The sequence below is a fragment of the Beta vulgaris genome, chromosome 2, assembly GCF_026745355.1.
Source record: "Beta vulgaris subsp. vulgaris cultivar EL10 chromosome 2, EL10.2, whole genome shotgun sequence".
In the NCBI taxonomy this organism is placed as follows: Eukaryota; Viridiplantae; Streptophyta; class Magnoliopsida; order Caryophyllales; family Amaranthaceae; genus Beta; species Beta vulgaris.
Window position 1 is genome coordinate 4724072 of NC_079203.1, and position 18913 is coordinate 4742984.

At 31.8% G+C, this 18913-nt stretch overlaps 1 protein-coding gene across 1 annotated transcript; it reads right to left on the reverse strand.

Moving 5' to 3' along the window:
* Positions 1–3960: 3960 nt before the first annotated feature.
* On the reverse strand, positions 3961–17493 carry LOC104887132 (cytochrome P450 714A1). The gene is made up of 5 exons (XM_010671728.3): positions 17058–17493; positions 9886–10112; positions 8726–8976; positions 7916–8303; positions 3961–4581 (listed from the first exon to the last, which is right to left on the reverse strand). Exons 1-5 carry the CDS (start codon positions 17371–17373, stop codon positions 4156–4158), a joined length of 1608 nt encoding a protein of 535 aa, XP_010670030.2. The 5' UTR covers positions 17374–17493; the 3' UTR covers positions 3961–4155.
* Positions 17494–18913: the final 1420 nt, after the last annotated feature.

Below are 18913 nucleotides of genomic sequence, written 5' to 3' on the forward strand. Positions count from 1 at the left end.
AAATAATTATCTTATAATTTTATATAAAAGTAATGTTACAATTTTTAAACCATAAATCGTGTGGACGATATTAGACTGGAAAGAGAGATATCTAATGAGCATTGCGACACTAATTTAGAAGGTGAATCAACAAGATGAGTTAATTGTCAAGCTTATATGTAAAAAAAAAAGGGGGATTTATAAGTATTCAAGTTTAATTGGTTTATAATAGAGTGAAACTATTTTGAAAAGATCAAATAAAGTTATTGAATAAAGTATGATACAATATATCATCGAAATTGTGGTCATTTTAGATAGCAACATGGAATAAGGTATTTATACCCCGTATGGTACTCATTCCGTCAGATGGAACAAATTTCCTCTGAGGTTTCAAAAAAGGCAATTTTAGTTGGGCGTGTGTCAAAAGTCAAGGACAATCCCTATCGCATGGTGGGTTTGTATCTCCCGAGACCAGTTCTCAGTCATGGCCAATTTTATGTAGCCATTTCTCAGTCATTGGTAAAAATTGCCTAATAGTACTCCTATATCAGAAAGATAATGGGAAGTCTAATACTTTAAGGCCATTTCGAGGAAAAAATGAAGATGTAATGTAGAGAGAGTTTCTCCCCCCCCCCCCCCCCGGGTTAGTGGGATGAAAACCAAGTTCGTGCAAATTTTCTCCCTGTTGAGGCGGTTGAGATCCTTCACCTTTACCATCTCAACCCTTAGATGATGGCTTTCTATGGGGCTACACCAAAATTGGTATGTTCTACTAAATAAGACCATCACTTTATTAACTTTTTTAAGAATTCCCATACAGTTGTTGGCGATTCTATTGTATCGGAAGTGTGGAAGAAAATCTGGAATTCCAATCTTCCTCCTAAGGTGTTGTTGGCTTTACTTATGATGATATAATTGCTTCTGACTATATTATGCTTCCTCCGTTCTTTTTCTACTGCAGCAATTGGGTTTTCACGCTTGCCAATGCTCAATTTTTACTATTAATATTTTTTTTTACTATTTAGTAAAATTATACACATTTGATATTTTGAAAGTATATATCAAGACGAATCTAATAATACCCCACATGACTATATTTGTCTTTACATAAAAATAACAATATATAGTGAAAGGGTATGATAGTGAATGAATAGTGTAAAAATCTCATTGTTATATTAAACTACGAACGGATGAAGTAGCTTCTTAAAACATTTTGTTTTGCTCTAAAAAGAACTCTTCCAAAACATATGAACATCAGGTATCTGTTAAACAACTTTATAATTAATATAAATGTGTATTTCTCTTAAACACAAAGTTTTTGATCAAGTAAACGTAAATAATCGTTTATATGTTTTCAATGTAGCGGATATATAAACATTTTTATTGTATTAAAGTTCCCGTGCATTATGCACGGGTCCAAAACCTAGTTGAAATTATGAAAAAGTTGATACTTCTAATTTGTACTTTTAATCGTCAGTTTTAATTTGTAAAAATAATTACAGTTTAGTAAAAACTAGTTTTGAAGCCCGTGCGTTGCACGGGTTGTTTTTTATATTTTTTTATTGTAATTTTTGGTTAACATTATTCATCCCCTACACTTGTTAATTAAAGGAGTACATCTATGCTAAACTACACATTTACTTTATGTTAATAAAATCATCATTAATTATTCATCAAATTGTCTCATAAAATTGCGCTTACTTTATTAAGGATTTACTTATCCCCTACACTTGTTAATTAAAGGAGTACCTCTATGCTAAACTACACATTTTTTTTTCATTTTCTTAATTTCATGCCCAAACCCATTATTGTAGTAGAAAAAGAATTGATAAAATATTTGTCATTATACCCTTATTTTTAGATTATCTTTAATATCTTTAATTATCTATTAATAAAATTTATAAAAAGTTGATATAAAGTTAGTATTGCAATGGTTGTTTCAATCTCTAATAAGTAAACGCATATTGACCGATATTGTCAACTAACATATCAGTATATCACTATAATGAAAGTTTAAAAATAAAATAAAGTAGATATTGAGTCGCCACAAATGCAAGGAAGCTGTCATTGAAAATGTTGGCTACTTTAGTAGATTTGCAGCAGTTCATTAGATGTTATCGTATGGTTTAGGCAAATCTCAAGAATCGGGTTTTTTTATTTTATTTTGTGATTTTATATGTGAATCGTAGCCGTAGAGTGAATATACAGTATAGTAGTACTTATAATACATTCCTAGTTATAATAGATCCCTAAAAGATAAATTTTTTTGGTTTTGTCATAGCGGTAGAGTGAATAATAAACTCTTATCTCTCAAACTCTAAATTTTTTATCTCTCAAACTCTAAATTTTATTATCTCTCAAACTCTAAATTTTATGATCTCTAAATTAATAAGATAATATGGCAATCCTAGGTGGCGCGCTCTATGCTCTCGAAAAGTTCCTCTTTTATATATATATATATTGATTACACCGAGAATATGAGATAAAAGAGTGTGTTAATAGTGAGTAGTTAGCGATTGATTAAACCGAAGTATTATCTAGTAACTTTTAAAAAGGTTATTAAACGCAACCCCATTTTTAAATACTTCCTCCGTTCCAAAATATAATTAATTTTTATTTTAGGAGTCAAATTTTAAAAACTTTGACCAAATATTCTTAGTAATGTATACACAAAAACATACATGAGAGGTCTTGTTAGATTCATCTCAATGTATAAATTCGTAATATCAACTTTTTACATTTTTTGCTAATAAAAAATAGAAGATATCGTAGGTCAAAGGTATGTCTTGGAGACTGTGTAAAATAAAATGGGAACTATATTTTGGGATGAAGGGAGTACAACTCTCAAAATCCTTATTTTCATATTCTCTTTAAATTCATATTCTATATTCAATAGATTTTATTTTAACACAAATGAATTTTAATTTGATGTAAGTTACTCGTTTTTTTTTCCGACATATTCATGTAAGTTGAATGAAATCTTCGACACTATTTCATGCAATTCACAAGAAACCTATTAAATTGTTTCATGCAAATTGAATGAAATAAATTATACTATTTTGTGCGATTTGCACAAAATAGATTAATCTGTTTCTTGTAGATTGCATGAACTAGTTTACATGTCCTACTGGAGGAATTTTGAGCAAAAATTTATATTATTTAAAATAATCAAAAGTTTGTATTATTGCAAGAGAACGGGCAAAAGTTTGTATTATTTTAGTTAAAAATCCTTTTTATAATGGCTACAATTAAATTTAGTCAGGATTATTTTGGGTAATTTGAAGTCTTGAACCATTTAAATTCAATTTTTGATCCATACTATTCATCAAGTTGACTTTATAATTAACACTGATATATTATAAATTTGTATACTTTCCGTTTACTTTGTCCAACGCGCTTTTTTAATCATTAATATATTTAGTTGTTCACACATATAAAAAATATAAAAAGTATAATTTGATAGTATGCATCGAGATGAATCTAACAAGATCATACTTGACTATGTTTTTCTTTATATAATGACGATAAATTGAAGTTAAAATTGATCAATGAATAATGTTACTTCACCCAATATTTCATTTAAAACAAAACGTATGAAGTATATTAATTTGTTTTATATCCCATAAATCCTTATCAATGACGATGATAAAAAAAATCTAAAGAAATAAAGGACAAATACTCCACAAATCTTAGTTTTCATTTTTTTTTATTTTTTATCGAAACTAGTTTTTTCTCCATGACAAATCCTTATCAATGACTAATGATTTTATCGAACCTTTTAAAGTATGTTACTCATCTATTATTTTCGAAGGATTTATCATATAATGATAATTAAAGATAAACTAGACAAAGTGCGTTATGCGATCCTTTGCAAAAATGCTTACAATTGATCATTTATCGATCATGGTATTCAAATCTTATGATCAGGTTACAATAGTTTCTTGTACTTGATTGAGACATAAATGCATTTAGCAACTCGAATGCTCATCTAATTATGCCTTGCTTTCATATAGATAGATGTGATCAATGATCATAACATACAAGTACTTAAATAAGTATATCTCTCTCACTATTAAACTCAACAATCAAAAAGGGTCAAACTTATCAAAATCCGAGTTTCATCTATGAAAATAAGTTGCTAAACCCCTCATATTCTCTTTATTTTCACTAAACCCCTCATATTCTCTTAATAAGAATATGTACACCATACTTAGGTTCAACAATCATTCTATAAGTAGGTGAATGTCTATACTTAGGGGACAAAGTGAAGCTAAATCTAGAGATAATAATGCAAAGCAAGAACTTCAATTGCACCATGGCAAAGTTTTTGCCTAAACATAAGCGAGCACCAAGACCAAAAGGAATATATGCTTGAGGAACTTTACAAGCACTAGAAACTCCATTAGCAAATCTTTCAGGTTTGAATTCATTGGCATCTGGGCCCCATATATCTGGGTCCCTATGCAATGTGGGGATCAAGGTCCATATGCACACCCCTTGTGGGACCAAAATGTCTCCTATTTGAAATTCTTCTAGTGCTTCCCTTGATATGAAAGCTGCTGGTGGGTACAATCTTAGGGCTTCTTGAATCACCATAGTCACCTGCATTGTTTTTTCATTTGGTAAATACTTCATATGAGAACAGTTTTGAGATAATTGTCCACTATTGTAAGAAAAAAACCTGTTAGACACAATTTCAGTTCAATTCAGCTCAACTCAGCTTAACTCGTTTGAATTCAGTTCAACTCGTTTTACTTCATTTCAGCCCAAAAGAAAAGTTTCTAAGACACCTAATAATTTGATGAAAAGTTGACGAAAATTCTTAGGTGAGATTGGTTGTAAGTTAGTGCGAGACATTAAAATTTTAGAAGTTGCCTATGAAAAAGTACGAGTCATTTCTAAAATATAAAAAAAGCTCAATCTGAATAAGTTATTATGAGACCATTTTATACCGTACACGAGTTTTTGCATAGTTTGTTATGGATTATGAATTTTGGTTAATAAGTGTTGAATTCTATGTGTTTCAAATAATTATTGTAAAAGTTCATCTAATTCATACATCGTCTTAAATCTAATAAAAGATGATATTTAAAAACAAGGCATGTCTCACATAGAAGAAATAAATGAAGGATGACAATTCTATTATGATATGGACTAATATTGTTTGGTCCAGTAAAGTTTATCATTCAATTTTGCAGTAATGAACTACACTATTAGGAGTCATAATTAAATATCCAGGAAAATCATTCTATATATAACCATCTTTTACGAATTCCTATAGAAAAAAACAAAGAATTACACTATTTTACTACTCCCTCCGTCCCATAATATAGTGCTCACTTCTCATTTTTCACAAGAATTAAGAAAAATGGAAGGAGTTTTAGGATTTCACAGAAATATATATTTAAGTAAATGTTTATTGGGTATTTTTGTCTTGGAACTAGTTTTTTTCTTTTTTTTTCCTTTAAAATAAAATGAAAGAGCAATAAATTCCTTGGAATGGTGTAAAACAATAAATAGGGGCACATATTTTAAAAGAAAGTAGGGGTATTTTAGAAAGTTTTATGTAGAAATGAAGGATAATTTAGTCCAAACAAATTGATAAAAAAGAAATAGACACAACATTTTGGGACACCCAAAAAGGAATGCAAGCACTATATTATGGGACGGAGGGAGTACTATATAGGATACAAAATAGCATAATTGCCTTGTTTTGGACTCTAAAATAGAAATCTGCACAGTCGTTTTCATCATTGACAAAAATACAATATCGTAAGATACAAGCATAGTATAATTCCATTTTATCTAGGTGGTAAGTGGAGGACAAAGAACATAAGACATGAAATATAACATTTTTTCCTGTAGATAAAGTTCAAATTATGCCAAAGAAATGCAGTGTATATATGACAAATGTGTTCAGCAAATTTGTGCAGCTTTCTTGCTACATGAGAAAATCTTAATATGATAGCATATCATCCTGGCGTGGCCCAATTTGATATTACGACCTACATTGAAAATGTCCCATTCCCATACAAGTGGGAAACACTCGATCTTATTGTTAGAGAATTTTGCTCAAGATCATTTTTTTATTTATGTTTATTTACATAAACATCAGCCTTTATAAAAAGAGTTTGTATTGTGTCGGACTCGTCCGACACAATATTCTCGTCGGACGACTTCAGTTAGAAGCATTTGTGCTTCAGTTAGACTTATTTGGGTTTCAGTTGGTCTTTATTTTTTTTCAGGTAGTCTTCATTTTTTTTCCAGGTAGTCTTTATTTTTTTTTCCAGGTAGTCTTCATTTTTTTTCAATTGGTACTTCTGCTTCAATTAGATTTACTTGGGGGAAAAGAGAGAAGAAAGAGTGAATGTTTGGATCTGACTGCTCACCTCACATTATCACAACCTGCTGCTCGGCTGGCTGCTACTACTATACTTACTACCGACGAGTGATATTTCACTTTAAAAACAACTGCTTTTATTTTTATACACATTTGAGTTTTGACATTACTGTTGTGTGACATTTTTGGACAATATTACTTGGGTCCTCTTGACTCTTTAAGTAAGTTTTACTATTCTGATTTCTGAGTGTTATCATCTGATTTTTATGAACATGTAGTAGTTGAATGTGGAAAGTGATGGGGAAATCCTTTGTTGTGAATTGTGGGAGGGGGTGGGAAAAAGGTTTTAGTTGGTCTCTATTTTCTTTCAGGTAGTTTTTATTTTTTTTCAGGTAGTTTTCATTTTTTTTCAGTTAGTCTTTTTTTTTCCAGTTGGTTCTTGTGCTTCAGTTAGACTTACTTGGGTTTCAGTTGGTCTTAATTTTTTTTCAGGTAGTCTTCATTTTTTTCCAGTTAGTCCATTATTTCTTTCAGTTGGCCCATTATTTCTTTCAGTTGGTCCATTTTTTGTTTCAGTTGGTCCATTATTTGTTTCAGTTGGTATACATATTACGAAACAAAGTCCAACTGAAAGAAAACAAAGTCCAACTGAAACAAAACAAAGTCCAACTGAAAACAAAACACTAACCTCTGTTTTCTCTCACTTTCTCCTTCTTCTTCATTCCTCTTAGCTGATTTTTTTCTTCTTTGTTAGATCAATAAAGAATGGAGACTGAGATTAAGAATTTCATGAAAAATAGGATTTATGAAAGAACTTAAGAATTTCATGAAAATCTTCCAAGTCTTATCTTCATTAAGAATTTCATGAAGAATTTCATGAAGATGATGAGCCGAATATACTCATCACAGGGAAGAACAAGTTTCTCAAGTAAGTAGTACTATTTGAAGTTTCTAAAAAGGGTAATAAATAGCTATTATGATTTCTGCCATTGAAGGATGGTTGTACTATTTGAAGAAATGAAACAAAATAAATTCCACAAATACAGAGAAAAAAAAGGTTGTAGAAGTTGAAGAAGGAGAAAAAAAAAGAAGAAGAAAGAAAAGACAAATTGGGATTATAAGAGGAGATTATGAAATTATTGCAGCTCAAGAATCGAAACTGGGTGGATTATATGAAAATCCAGAGAAGAAGAAGAAAGAGGAGAGAGAATGTGACCTAAAAAGTGAAGCAGAGAGAAGATGTATTGGGCTCAGCTCGTCTGACAGTAAACAATACATCTGATGGTCTGACTTAATACTTTCACTTATAAAAATACACCTTTAAGCACCTGCATTCTTTTATAAATTTTCGCACCTTATATCTAATCAATATGTTCATATATGCCTTTTCACGTGCAACTCTTTCTTATCGTTCCCTATATAGGTTTCTTGTTGTGTTTGTCTCAGTTAGGTATAAATCTAAGTTTTTACAATTTTGTACTGGTTGGTTGACAATTAGACATATTTATAGTCATAATACGTGAAAAAAAGCAAATATTGCAACTAAAAAAATAAATGTACGTATATATATATGGACGGAAAGGTGAGGAGAAATACCGATTTGATCTTAAGAAGAGTCTCAACATCAAGAACATGAAGATGATCTTCATTATTTCCACAAAGTTGATTAACCTCTTCCCTGATGTTATGTTGCCATTCAGGATGCAATGCCAACAACATCAAGCACCAAGAAGCAGCCACAGCAGTTGATTCATGGCCAGCAAAGTACATGTTCTTGCAATTATCAACAATCAACTGCTTGGATGAAACTTCGTCTAATTCTTGATCATTAGTTGCACCTTCAAGAATCCATTGCATAAGGTCCTTCTCAGATGAGTATCCCTTAGAACATTCTTCTACTCTTTCTTGAACTGCCTCCCATATTAGTGACTCTATTTCTTTTTCCAAGGACTTCACCTCTTTATGGACTTTTGTATTCAAAAACCTGCCATTTAGATTTAGTACTTTCATTCATCATACTATATTACTATATACTTCCTCCGTTTCTTTTTACTTGCAACGGTTGACTTTTACACTATTTACCAACTCTACTTAGTTTATCTTTGTTGATATGTAGTTAAGAAAAAACATATTCATGTTGGATCTTGTTAGATTCGTCTGAATGTATATTTTCCGCATATATACTTTTTATAATTTTTATTTATCGGTAATTAAACTTATTGATGGTTGAAATTATGCATTGGCAAGCGTGAAAGTCAAACCGTTGCAAGTAAAAAGAAACAGAGGAAGTATATGGTTGTTATGAAAAGCAATTATGTTGATGTAATGTCAACAAAGTCATAATTTGGCGACATATCTACTACTCCATCCGTCCCAATATATATCGGTATAAAAAACTCTACAAACCTGATAGTGGGCACTTTGAAGAGAAAATTTTGCTTAGAGAGGACCTTTTGGAGAGTCCTTAGTTTTAAGAAAATCTTCTTGCCTTTAGAATATGAACTGCCAAAACAAGCCCTTGATATCATGTCACCTGAAGTTGCCCTCAAATCTTCGTCAACTCTCACCTCTGCTATTGACCCACCTTGGGCATCAATACAAGCTTCCCATTTTACCATCATCTCTTGGGCTACCTCCTTCATCAAACCCATCATGGACTGTCCAATATATCAATTATCAAGTTAAATACTTACAAAAAACTATTCATTATATAATAATTACTTCGTAATTCCTCCGTTTCCTAAAGATCTTCTTTGTTACTGTTCCTACAAATACCAAGGAGGATCCATTTATGTGGGGTGCGGGGTGGGTAGAGTAGGAGAGAGAAAGGGGTTAAGATAAATAAACAAATAAAAATGAGTTAAAAGTAGGAGAGAGAAAGGCAATAAAATTGAATTAATAATGTAATGGTGGACCATATGATAGAAACATGATAGGGTAAAAAGGGGAAAAAAGAGTTCTAAATAAGGAATAAAGTAAAAAAGGATAGATCTTTTTGGAAACGAACTTAAACGAAAAGAGGGAAGATCTTTAGGAAACGGAAGGAGTATATGACTCTTTCTGCAATCTCAAAGTACATTATCTACTTCGTCATTGTCTAAGATGTCTTTGAATACTTTTACCCATTTCTTTATTTGGTTAGAGGCTTAGAGCCACATTTTAACTCATCAATTCCCCGATAGTTTTAAGATGATATCTATCAAATAACATAACATCATGTCTACTTACACATAAATCAATATTGTTTTCTCATACAAAAATGGATAGATGTATTGAGTTTATGTTGAACTTATAACCTCGTGTTCATAACGTTGCCGAACTTGCAACCTCATGTTCATAACATTGCCCCCATTCCGATGATACTACTAATAACGACGAATTATAAGAGGAGTGGGCAGAGGCTGACCCCTTTTAGTTAAATTCAATAAATTATGTTAGCGGCGAATGACTACAAGAAATTGGAGTTGGCACAGTGGGATAAACAATATGCACCTAGAATAAGTATGTCAAACATTGATGTCTAGTTGTCTACATGAAAATAGGATGTAAACTTAGAGAAAATGTACCTTGACCTTGTCCATAAAGAATTGTGCAGCAATAATTTTCCTTTGTTGAGCCCAAACAGTACCGTTTGATCGCAAAATTCCGTTGCCAAGCATAGGAGCAAGTGCCTTAGTGACGTAAGTAGGCTTACCCAATTGTAAAGTCATGTTTTGGCTCATCTCTCGCACTAGATCCGGATGATTCACATATAGATGTTGCCTATCTCCGGTAGAATACGTGTAAATCGGACCTGTATTCCTCGTAATTTCAATAAAGATAAAAGAACGCAACTACTAAAGGCCTGGTCATTTTCGGTTTTCAGTTTAAAGTCATTTAGGGAACAAAAAAAGTAGTATTTTAGAGATATAAAATACAAACTCCATGTATAATAATTAAGTTTAGTATATCGATAACAACTTGTAATATGCAAGTTCAAAGTTACAAATGTTTGTAATTACAATTAGCTCGGAAAATATGCTCTCTATTCTTCTAAAATCTTCCCACTTGCAAAATTTGTACTATCCATATAAATGAGTTGAAAATATATTATTTATACTATAAAATATGCATTAGCAAACGTGAAAAGGGGAAATAGGAAGATCTTTGTGGAACGTAGAGAGTACTCTAAAGCGACATTCATCTATAATGTGATTAGAATGAAAGAAAGTAATTTATACAAATATTATGAACGCTAACTAAATAGAGATTTGAATATTGGTGGGAATAAAACAATTAGGAGGGAAGTATTAGGAATGAAGTACTAGGAATGTTTCAATCCTAGTTATAATTGTTTCAATTGTTTATATGAGTTCACTCATGGTATACCCGGGTGTACCATGACCATGGTACATTTAGGGGTATTTTGGTAATAAATTAGAACTTCAAGTGCTCATTTGATACCAAATTTGCTCATATGGGCATTTTGCTCATTTGCTCATTTTGTTCATTTTGTAATAAAGTGTTTGCTCATTTTCTTAAATGAATAGAAATGTTTGTTCGTTTGTTCATTTGCTCATTTGTTCATTTTGCTCATTCGCTCATTTTGCTCATTTGGAGAAAATAGTCTTGGGTGTACCATGAGCATGGTACACCTAAGTGTACTATAAATATTCTCTTGTTTATATCAATGATCATGTACTATTTTAGGGTCATGCTAAAAATTGTTTCATTGGCTAACAATTAGGAATGAAACAATTTTTCTGATTTTAGAACACAATTGCAATTATTAGGAGTGAAGTATAATTTAGCATGTGCATCGCAAAGTTGAAAGTTAATTCAATGGAATAAAGATTTTAACATGTACCTTTAATCTTGAAAAGGCAAATAGATATAGGAAATAAAAAAATGGAAGGAACATTTGGGGTTAATTTTTAGTATATAACCATGGAGAGGAAAGAAAAAAATTACGAGAAATACCAAATATCTAACTTTTAGGAATCGGTGAAAAAAGAAAAATGATAGATTTTACATTCGATGTATTTTAAAAATGTCTCAAAAATATTTTAAGGATTATGAGCCATTTGCATATAAGACATAAATACATTGCTTAAAATAAAAATTAGTTGTTAATTTATGACAAAAGCTTGCATTAATCTATGTAATAAATGATCAATTAATGCTTGTTTTTTCCATTTTTAACTTTTTATATGCAATCCTTAGAACTGCATTTAGCTTTTTTCATATTTTAAAATTCAAATTTTTTTATTCATTTTCGAATATTATCGTTGCATTTTAAAGGTATCCCCTTTTAAATAAGTATGGGAAGTAATTTATTTTTTTAGTGGTATATATTGGTCACTTTGTTCTTCTTTCATTTGTACATTTCTGGTTTTTTTGGATAGTAAGTCACTTCTTTCTCTGTCAATGATATGTTAGTCATATCAATGCTTGGATTCCCATGTTTATTCGGGTCCTAGCTGATCTGGAGTTTGATTGCGATGTACTACCTCCGTTTCTTTTTAATTGTTACACTTACACTTTTCACGCATGCCGATGCACTACTTTGAGCCTTTATATCTCTAATTTTGTATTTGTAAAAAATATAAAAACTACATATTAATAAAATACATACTAATACGAATCTAACAAGATCCCACATGACTATGTTTTTATTCACGTATAAATCACAAACGAGGGTCAAAGTGCAATTTGTGAATAGTGTAAAATGTCAAAGTGTAACAATTAAAAAGAAACGGAGGTAGTATTAGCAACTTTTCTTAATTCCGAGAACGTAAGGCTAATAAGTAATAACTACTACTACCCCGTTTCTGATTTTTATACTATTTACATGTGTAATTTTAATTATTTTTTGTAATTTGTACTTAAGGAAAAATATAGTTATGCATGATCTTGTTAAATTTGTCTTAATGTATTTTTTCATAATATCAATTTTTTGTAATTTTTGCTTATTAATGATTAGAGATATAAAGGTTTAAAATAGTGCATTGCCATGTATGCCCAAGGAAAATGGGTCAACTAAAAAAAACACAAGTAGTATATTGCTAAAGTTGGAATTTATTTGATTCATACGTTATTAATTAAACTAATTGTTGGCTTGGGTGATGTCTCGAATTATTTATTAATGTAAATTGGCCTTAAATCAAAAAGAAAAGTCATTTTAAAAAAATCAAATAGAAAAGTGGGAAAAAAGAGTTATACGCATTGGATTATGCTCAAGATATTATTATGATCTTCATGTTATTTTAAATTTTCTACATATGAATTATTTAACAATATAACTCTCGACTTTAAGAGATTATATATATTAAGGTAAGATGAAGTTCCTTGCAAGGAAGGGGGAAAATTGGGAATCCCTCCTTGCAAGGGGAGACACTTGAACCCTTGACTTATGGGGTCGGAGGTGATCCCAATACCACTAGGATATCACCTGCTACTCATATATATATATATATATATATATATATATATATATATATTATAACTTAAAAAAGAATATGATATAATCTTGTTTTAAAATTTTAAGTTAATGTGTTTAATGTAATTAAATGGTGTAACACTGTTAATACAGAGGTTATAAATTTTTTTGAAGTGCTCTTTTTTTTAATATAAGAGTATTGGAAGGTAGAACATACTTTTAGTATTAGCTTAATGAGTTTTAATATATAAATTTGTATTCAATTGTTTAAAAAGATAGAAATATATCTTGTCTTTAAATATATATTTTTTTCATAAAGATCAACATGTGATTATAGAGTAGTTGCATCTCAAATGAGAGGTCATCGGCGAAAGTCTTAATGCATTTTTTTTTTTATTGTTTGATAGTCTCATTTGATTTGTGGGGGAAGGGGGAGTACATGTGTCAACATAGCATGTTTTTGCTTTGAGTTTATATATATAATATTATTTTCTTCATACAATGCAAAAGAAAATGCCCAAATAAGGTTGGGTTGGTATTAGGAAATTTGTAATTTGTGAGAATTTTGATTGACGAAAGGACATGATGAGTGTATACTTAATTACTGGTGTTTTGTGCAAAGTTATTTCCTTTAATTATTTTCTTTCCAGATATTTCTTACGTTGTATAAGGAATGCAATGCAACACTTACATTTTTCGAGTTAAACTTTACAAGTTTTGACTATAAAGTTAGATAACTATATAAGAATTAACATAATTATTTGAAATTTTGTTAAGTTCTTTTTAATATGAATATTTGAATTACAAATTTTACAATTATTATCAATACATAATTAAATATTCTAGTAGTTAAAATTGTGTATTGGGATCGTGAAAAATCAAGTATTTCATTCTTTATCGAATAGATGCAATTATTCTACTCATATTATTTTCAAAATGATTCTTTATTTATATTTTTGCTAAACATAGTTTTTTTTTTATACGAGGAAGTGAGTTTCATTTTCATACTATGAGGTGGGGTCTAATTTTTTGTATACTTATAAATATAGGGCTTTGCTAAACGACGCCCTATAATTTCCTATTAACGCCCTAAATACAGTATTTTTATACTGTATTTATATACTTTGCATTTCTTTTCTCTCTTCTCCCCTTAACTCACTTCCAATTTCAAAAGTTTACTTCCCACCACACCACCACCACCATCAGCACCACCGACATACCACTTCCACCACCTTACCTCCGACAGACCACCACCTTCTTCTCTCTATTTTTTTCTCCTTTTATTTTCTGAATTTTTTTTAACAGAGGAGGCGCCCACCAAGGACGCCCCACCACCGGTGGAGGCGTCCTTGGCAGGCGCTCCACCACAAGGTGAGGCGTCTGCCAAGGACGCCTCCACCGGTGGTCATGGACGCCTCCTTTTTTTTTAAAAAAAAATTCAGAAAATAAGGGGGCGTCCACCAAGGACGCCCCACCACCGGTGGAGGCGTCCTTGGCAGGCGCCTCACCATGTGGTGGAGCGCCTGCCAAGGACGCCTCCACCGGTGGTGGGGCGTCCTTGGTGGACGCCCCCTTATTTTCTGAATTTTTTTTTAAAAAAAAAAAGAAGAAAAGGTGGGTGGTGGTGGTGTTTAATCTGCTCTTCGCTCATTTCATACACAACCCTACACATCAGAGGAGAAGAAGGAGAAGCAACAACAGTAGCCGTCAGTACAATGGTGAAACCAAGGAAAGTTAGCAGAAACTCAGATCTTAGGGTATTAAAAAGTTCAGCAGATCAAAGATGTACCACATGAGAGGTCTTTGGGATATCAAAGCAAAAAATGGCGGCGTTTTCCCAACCCACCCACCTAAGTTTTCGGAATGGTGGTAGTGGTGGTGCCGTGGAGAAGGTGGTGGTGGTGGTGTGGAGAAGAAGGTGGTGGTGGTGGGAGTGAACTTTTGAAATTGGAGGAGGGTTTAGGGAAGTATATAAATACAGTATAAAAATACTGTATTTAGGGCGTTAGTAGGAAATCGTAGGGCGTCGTTTAGCAAATGAGTAAATATAAGGTAGGGTCACTTTCAAAATGGGGGATGTTACATAATGTGTTGGCCTCATTAATACATCAAAGTTAAATAACTTACACACTTTTACTACCTTATCTATTTTACGGAAAGTTACTTGTCTTTTAAACAGTTTTAATGTACAAATTTGGCATTTAGTATCTACTCCCTCCGTTTCCTAAAAATCTTCCCTCTTTCCGTTTAAGGGTGTTTCCAAAAGATCTTCCCTCTTTTGCTTTATTCCTTATTTGGCAAAACAAATTTCCCTATTTACCCTCTCATGTCACTATCATATGGTCCACCATTACATTATTAATTCAATTTTACTTCCTTTCTCTCTCCTACTTTAACCCATTTTTATTTGTTTATTTATCTTAACCCCTTTCTCTCTCCTACTTTACTCACACCATGCCCCACACAACTTGATTTTCCTTGGTATCTGTAGGAACAGTAAGTGGGAAGATCTTTAGGAAACGGAGGGAGTATTTTTTTTATTATTATTTGGAAATTAAGTTAGCCCAAGAGCTAATCTCTACAAGGCTACTAGCCGGTAGGAAACACCAACACATTGGCTGGTAAGGCATGCATAGCATACTAAGGAAATACCCCTGAGTGTAAGGATCGAACCCCTAACCTCAAAGGGCCAAGGGAGAGCGCTCTACCTGCTTGAGCTAACTCTATCCTTTGACCTTTGCTATTCATAACAACATATTATGAAATAATGATAATGTTAAAATGTTCACTGAGACAGTTTAACAATACTCACATGTTTTTAATTTGTTATATGTATATAATATAAATACAGTCCAAGCTAGTTTTATAGCTTTACTCACCTATATGGTAACTGAGTGCTTGTTTGGTTGACATTGTTTAAAATGGAAAGTTAGAATTTCTAAGAATTTGAATTTTTTGATGTTGTTTGGTTGACAAATTCATGGAAAGTAGAAATTCTTAGGAAGTTCCACTCCCACAAAATGAAGGAAATTGCTTACCTAGGGAGACCTAGGTAATTAAAATTCTCATGGAAATTTTCATTTTCCATGAATCACCAAACAACATTTAGCAAATCCTAGGAAATACAATTACAGGGAAAATAAACTTCCAAAAAATTCATACTTCCTACATTCAACCAAACAAGCACTCAATAGTTATCCGTGATATGAAGGGAGCATTTTTTTTGTTTATAGAGTTACATTTCACAAGGATAGGAGTTAGCTCAAGTGGGTAGAGCGCTCCTCCTTGGCCCCTGAGGTCGGGGTTCAATCCTTACCCTCACTGGGGAATTTCCTTAGCATGTTATGCATGCCTTACCAGCAAATGTGTTGGTGTTTCCTACAGGCTAGTAGTCTTGTAGGGATTAGCCCTTGGGCTGAGTTAATTTCCTAATAAAAAAGAATAGAGTTACATTTCACAAATGTTGACAATATTTTCACCAACACCCGAAAAAGTAACATGTGATATCATGTATATATTTTTTTTATTAGTACAAAATTGATGTTACTACTCTTCAAGATAATTGTTTTGAATGATATGAAAGTTAAACTTATACTCCTTAACTCCTATAAAAAAAAATAGACAAAAAGTTTTTTTTCATAAACCTACTATAAAAGAATGGAATTAAGTAAATCAACAAAATTATTCAAATGCCACCATGTTTCCCTTTTTGCATATCAGCATGAGTAACTAACTGGTTCTAGCTGTTTGAGGGCAGGTTTCACGCGTTGTTCACACACCCATCATAGGAAAAACACCACCGTCTAATTTGAGTATTTACTAGTACTCACGCCTTTCTTTCCTGTTATCCTAGGCACTTTGGATTTTTACGTTTTTTATATATATACTCTATTTTGATCATCATTAATTAATGTTAAGTGTGAGAAATAATAATCATATAGAATCTTGTAGAACTTGTTAACTTTTTACAATCTTTACTTGTTGAAAAAGAAAATTTATCACCAAGTTCTGAATCGACAAATATTAAAGTCAAACTGTATCGATTGATCACATATAACTCGATATAGTATTGCACAAGTTGACATATAATAAAAAGAGTTTTATAATCTTTACTTATTGAAAAAGAAAATGTATCACGAGAGTTCTAAATCGACAAATATTAAAGTCAAACTGTATCGACTAATCACATGTAACTCGATGTAGATAACACAAGTTGATATATCATGAAAAGGATTTTAATGTCAAGATTTCAAGTGGAAGATGGAGCAAAGGATAAAATGAAAGCAACTACTTAGCCAAAAATAGGGAGAAAAAACATACCATATTCATTTCTCCACTGTTCAAAGTAAGGAAAGAGTGTAGAAGTATAATCATGGCCCACAATTTCAGCATGAGAAGAAGATTTAGCCACCATAGATTGAATCCTCTGCATCTCAAATACATTCCCAAATAAAAAAGAAGGTGAAGGGCCTTTAATACCTCTATTTTTAAGCAACTTTCTTTGTTTTCGTGTCTTAACCCACATGTTATTCTTCCAAAAATGAAGAACACAACTTATTAACCCACAAAAAAGAAGAGAAATTAAGATTAATACTCCTATATGGAGATTAGGAAACATAGCTGTTTCCTTGATCATTTACTCTGTTTCTTTCTTTGTGTTTCTCTGTTTTTTTTTTTGTCTACAAGGGAGTGAAGGGAGGAGGAGAGAGAGAGGAAACAATAGTTGATGTGCCTACGTTATCAATAGAGATGTCCAATAACGTGACGCATATGAGATACTTATATATTAGCCATTAGGGGTAACTTCTAAGTAGGGACGGCAAAAATTGACGTGCTCATATTATGTGACTCGAATCTAACTCAAAACAAGAGAAATAAGATAAGGATTTTCGGCCCATTTAAGTGATCGGTTGACACCTGTCATTTTCAACACAAAAATGGCCAATTCGACCGACTTGACTTATTTATATCAAAAATCGTCAAAAAAGATTTATATTGATAAATATGAAATTTATTGACGAATATAAAAGTTTCCAGTTACTCTAAGAAACTCAAAACCTGCATACTTTTTATGATGTATTTGTTCATTTAATTTTTTTTTGAATAATACTCCTTTGTTCTTTTGGTTTTTTTCTTAAAGTAGTTTGAACACTTTCATTTTTTTCGTGATCCCGGTATTATTATGTTAGTTTTCTAATATCCTTTATCCCCCATTCTATATCTTTATCATAAGTAATATACCTAACTTTCTCTCTCCTTCAATTGAAAAAGAGTTCTAATATATGCAACCCTTAGAGTCGTAAATAAGCATTACATACATTTCCAAAATAGTATTATTTGAGAAATTTATAACACAATCACGCGTCAATTGACATATTTCATTTTTAGCTTCTTATATACAGTTATAAGGATTGCATTTATATGACATAACTTCGCAACAATCGACATAAAATCCTCCACTAACTCCTATGATTAGGGGTGTTCATATTGGATTATATTTCTAATCGAGGAAAGTGTGGTCAGAAATTCGAATATCCGAAAACTAAAAAGTTCGGATTTTTCTATGAAAATCTCGCAAAAAAACCGTATCGGATCAACGGATATTTTCGAATATCCGGTCATAAAACCAAGTATTTCGAATATCCGACTACGAAATCGGATATTTCGAGTATTTCAAATTCGATACTGAAAATATCCAAAAAAGTTGCATTTTCGAATTTCATATTTCATTTTCGATATGCGTCCGAGCTGAAATATCCAAATACCAGAAATGCAGATCGGATATCCGTTTTACCGGATCGAACCGACCGAAGTACAGACTAGATGGGATATTTATAAACACTCCTACCTAATTATGATTAGATAGATTCTAAAGATAACTTACCTAATTAGGTCGGGTAAAATTATCTAACTCATTTATTAGATAAGTTAGATTTGGATGGAGGGTTTTTTCAACTCGTATTATGAATGGGAACATCATCCCCACCATAGCCAATCTCCAAGTGTGGGTCAAAGGCAAGATGCTTATGCTAATGGCTGATGAGATGGTTATGAACTAGACTTACTAGAGTAGTACATATTAACACTAAAGATATAGGTAGCATTATTGGTGTTTAAAAGGAGAAAGAAAACGAATAAAATCTTGTGGAGTAGTAAAAAGTCTTCCACTATTGATT

Coding starts and splice junctions, on each gene's coding strand:
- LOC104887132 (XM_010671728.3), bottom strand. CDS start 17,373: ATGATCAAGGAAACAGCTATGTTTCCTAATCTCCATATAGGAGTATTA. Junction 8,304..8,725: donor TTCAAAGTGCCCACTATCAG/GTTTGTAGAGTT, acceptor TCTAAATGGCAG/GTTTTTGAATACAAAAGTCC. Junction 4,582..7,915: donor CTCTTCTTAAGATCAAATCG/GTATTTCTCCTC, acceptor AAAACAATGCAG/GTGACTATGGTGATTCAAGA.